This window comes from Haliaeetus leucocephalus, unplaced genomic scaffold, assembly GCF_000737465.1.
Source record: "Haliaeetus leucocephalus isolate CR32 unplaced genomic scaffold, Haliaeetus_leucocephalus-4.0 Scaffold395, whole genome shotgun sequence".
In the NCBI taxonomy this organism is placed as follows: Eukaryota; Metazoa; Chordata; class Aves; order Accipitriformes; family Accipitridae; genus Haliaeetus; species Haliaeetus leucocephalus.
In genome coordinates, this window is record NW_010972831.1 from 4,052,920 (window position 1) to 4,056,589 (window position 3,670).

Genomic DNA, 3,670 nt, shown 5'->3' on the forward strand with positions numbered 1-3,670 from the left:
GGGGACAAGCTGAGGGCCACCGCGAGGCCTGGGGACAGAAGGAGCAGGGAGCGGCGATGTCGCTGTGTCCCAGCTGTCCCCACGTCCTCATGCACAGCATCCCAGAATACGGCTGTCCCTGTGTCCCCAAGCGTGGCTGTCCCCTTATCCCAATTGTCTCCACGTCCCTGGGACGTGGCTGTCCCCACGTCCTGCCTGTCCCCACATCCCCAAGCCTGGCTGTCCCCGTGTCCCAGCCACCTCAAGATCCCCGAGTGGGGCTGTCCCCACACCCTGGGGTGCAGCTGTCCCCGTGTTCCCAGCTGTCCCCATGTCCCAGCCATCCCCACATCCTGAGTGGGCCATCGCAGGGTACGGCTGTCCCCATGTCCCCAAGCGTGGCTTGTCCCCACACGCTGGGATACAGCTGCCCCCATGTCCCTGCACACCGGGGTACCACTGTCCCCGTGTCCCCAACTGTCCCCCACATCCCAAGCGTGGCATCCCACTGCACACCCATCCCCGTATCCCACCGGTCCCCGACTGCGACTGTCCCCACGTCCCACCCGACCCCAGCTCCGCGACCGTCTCTGCGTCCCACCGGTCCCCGTGTCCCTCCCCACTCCGTGTCCCCCAAGCTTGTCCCCTCGACGCATTCCCGGTCCACGACCAAGCCCTCCCCACCCTGTCCTGGTCCCTTCCGCGGGAAAATGGGGTGTGTGTGTGTAGGGGGGGTCCCCGTTACCGCGAAACGCCCGGCTCCGGTAGCGGTGCTCGGCGCTGCACGCCCAGCCCCGGAGGAACCGGCGTCCTGGCCCCTCCCCCGCCCCTTTCGGGGCGGGGGAGGGGCCAGGACGCCGGTTCCTCCGGGGCTGGGCCACCGCGGTGCTGCCCAGGCAACGGGACCCCGGTAATCCCTCCCCACACCGGGGCTCGTCCCCGTTCTCCGCCGTCGGGGCGGCGGCGGGGGGGGGGGGCTGTAGTCGACTCCGTAGTAGAACTACAACTCCCATGAGGCCCCGCGGGGCGGGGACACGCCTGCGCATGCGCGAATGAGGCAGGCAGCGGGTAGTACTACCATTCCCGGCGGGCTCCTGAAGTATCGCGAGAGTTGGGTGGGCGAAGGGAGAGCGGGGGGCGAAATCTCGCGAGATTTGGGGCTATAAGCCCGTGCGGTGCGGGGCGGGAAGCCCCTTTCGGCTTCCGCCTGGCCAAGATGGCGCCCAAAGCGAAGAAGGAGGGTGAGGGCTGGGGGCGTCGGCGGGGTCTTAGGGGGCTTAGGGGGGGTCGTGATGAGGCATTCTCCGGGGTGCGGGTGTACGTGGAGGGGGGGAGTCGGTCTGAGGCAGGTGGTGGGGTGGTGGAGGGCTTCAGCCTGGTGCTGGGCCGCGGGCACGTGGAGGGGGGGCGGGAGAGGCCTGCACCGGCGGGTGCAACCCCGTTATCTGAGAAAGGGTGGGCCGCGATGTCGGTGCTGGGACTCCTGGGGTCTGCAGGGGGTTGAGGGAGCTGGGGATGGAATGAGTGGCCCTGTCCGTTGGTGAGGTGGGAGACTGGTTTGTTGGGGGGGGGGCGGGGAGGGGGAAACTTCAGCCCTCTTGGGCTTTTTGGGGTTGGTCTTGGTTGGATGAGGGAGCGTGGACCGCTTGGAGAGGTCCTGTTCATTGAGTTGTGTGACAGGGGAAGCCATGGTCCATTAGGACAGGCAGGGGAGCATATACTGGTCCTCCAGATCCTGGCTGTGCTGACTGAGCTGTTGTCATAGCTGTGCCTCCGAAGACAGAGGCAAAGGCTAAGGCACTGAAGGCCAAGAAGGCTGTTCTGAAGGGGGTCCACAGTCACAAGAAGAAGAAGATCCGCACGTCGCCCACATTCCGCAGGCCCAAGACACTGCGACTGCGGCGGCAGCCCAAGTACCCCCGGAAGAGTGCCCCACGGAGAAACAAGTACGTGTGGGGTGTTGGGCCCTGCCCTGCTGCAGGTCCCAGGGTGAGACCTTGGCAGCGTGCCGCCCTGGGAGCTGAGCCACACCTTGGTGTCAGAGGGCTGGGGGTGGTGGTGTTTGGGGTGCAGGTGATGATTTCAAGCGACCAAAGCCTGAGAGTTTGTGATTAGAACTTTTCTGGTAGCTGATGCACCCCAAAGAAAGCCCCTGAAGTGCAGAGACAGTGTCTGCCAGCCTTCTGTTAACCACAGGGTCTCTCTCCTGCAGGCTGGACCATTATGCCATTATCAAGTTCCCTTTGACCACAGAGTCTGCGATGAAGAAGATAGAGGATAACAATACTCTGGTTTTCATCGTTGATGTCAAGGCAAACAAGCACCAGATCAAACAGGCTGTCAAGAAGCTGTACGATATCGATGTGGCCAAGGTCAACACACTGATTAGGTGAGAAGAGGGGGAGAATAGGTCACTGGTGAGTGTGAGATGCTTCAAGAGCCTGGAGTGGCTTTTAGCAGAAAATGGGAACACATGTGAGTTTCAGCAGTTGTGGGTGCTCTCAGGAGGTGTGGGATTAAGCTCTGTAGTGTTTTCAGTGTTAAAGTTTTGAGAAATGCGACTTGTGACTAAGTGCATCTTGGTGAAAGCGGGCAATGTTAGCAGATCAGGGGGTTGGCTTCACCAGGGAGCTCTTCTAACACCCAGGGAGTCTTGTGCAAATGATGTGAACATTCTTTACCACTGAGTAAAGTGATGTTTCCAAAGGAACCACTGATGCACATCGGTGTAGTGGGAATGTGGAACAGGTGGGAGTAGTTCTGTGCCTCTATTCTGATGCCTCCTGTTCCACTCTAGGCCTGATGGGGAGAAGAAGGCTTATGTCCGACTGGCTCCAGATTACGATGCGCTGGATGTAGCCAACAAGGTGAGAAATCTTTGAAACTTTGCAGCTCCTGTTAGCTGTCTTGTATCTCCTCCACCTGATTGTTCTTCCTGACATACAGGTGAGGTACTTGTACTTCAAGTACGGTGACACTTCTCTGGAGTGTCCTTGTAGTTAGACAGGATCTGAGTGTTCAGAAGCAAGACCACCTTGTCTAGCAAAACACAGTTCTGCCTGGAAGATCCTGAGGTTAGGTGGGAAAAGTTACGGAGAGAGAATTGCTGCTGTTCTTCAACTCCTCCAGGCAGGGGCTCCACAGGAGTACAAGAGCTCCAGAGTATTAGCATGGAGAATGTGGAAACTGCCCTGCAGCTTCCAGGTTGACACAGCATTTGTCTTAACAGCGTTCTTGGCCAGCACTGTTGGCAGGTGATTCGAACAGGCAAAGTGATGGCAGGGGCACTGCTGTGCTGCTGGCCTGGGTGAAGGAGGGGTTTCTACCGTGCAGGTAGCTGTGTCGCTGGAAGTGGCAGACAGTTTAGTCCTCGAGGTGGTTGAGGTAGGCAGGAGGCAGTGGTGGTACAAACTGGAGTAGGGGACCGTGGCTTAGCACAAGGGTCACTGTGGAATAAACATATAAAGCGGTTGTGTGAGGCTCTTGGGCAGGTCTGGGAGGAAGAAGCCTGTCCTCGGAGGACAGGAATCCTGGGGAGATGCAGCCATGGCAACAATGTCTGTGGTGGAGGCTCTGCCTTTCTGCCACCATAACATCTGTTTTAACATGCTTTGCTTCTTTCCAGATTGGAATCATCTAAACTGCATCTACTGAGGACTGTACAGACAGGATAATAAACCCTGTGACACCA

The 3,670-nt window shown here is 59.0% G+C and overlaps 2 protein-coding genes across 2 annotated transcripts in view; one reads left to right on the forward strand and one right to left on the reverse strand.

Annotated features, from left to right (window-relative positions):
- RAB34 (RAB34, member RAS oncogene family) overlaps window positions 1-765 on the reverse strand; it is a 2,075-nt gene extending 1,310 nt beyond the window's left edge. Inside the window, exons 1-2 of the mRNA XM_010573935.1 lie at window positions 725-765; window positions 1-28 (exon numbers count right to left, since the gene is read on the reverse strand). The exon at window positions 1-28 is cut by the window's left edge and continues 106 nt beyond it. The gene's annotated coding sequence lies outside the window, so the exon portion shown is untranslated. The remainder of the gene's footprint in view (window positions 29-724) is intronic.
- A 320-nt stretch (window positions 766-1,085) lies between these two features.
- RPL23A (ribosomal protein L23a) lies at window positions 1,086-3,670 on the forward strand. Its single transcript, XM_010573643.1, has 5 exons — window positions 1,086-1,220; window positions 1,745-1,925; window positions 2,192-2,368; window positions 2,777-2,846; window positions 3,605-3,670. The coding sequence occupies exons 1-5, from the start codon at window positions 1,196-1,198 to the stop codon at window positions 3,617-3,619; spliced, it is 468 nt and encodes a 155-aa protein (XP_010571945.1). The 5' UTR covers window positions 1,086-1,195; the 3' UTR covers window positions 3,620-3,670.

Coding starts and splice junctions, on each gene's coding strand:
- RPL23A (XM_010573643.1), top strand. CDS start 1,196: ATGGCGCCCAAAGCGAAGAAGGAGG. Junction 1,926..2,191: donor AGTGCCCCACGGAGAAACAA/GTACGTGTGGGG, acceptor TCTCTCCTGCAG/GCTGGACCATTATGCCATTA. Junction 2,369..2,776: donor AAGGTCAACACACTGATTAG/GTGAGAAGAGGG, acceptor GTTCCACTCTAG/GCCTGATGGGGAGAAGAAGG.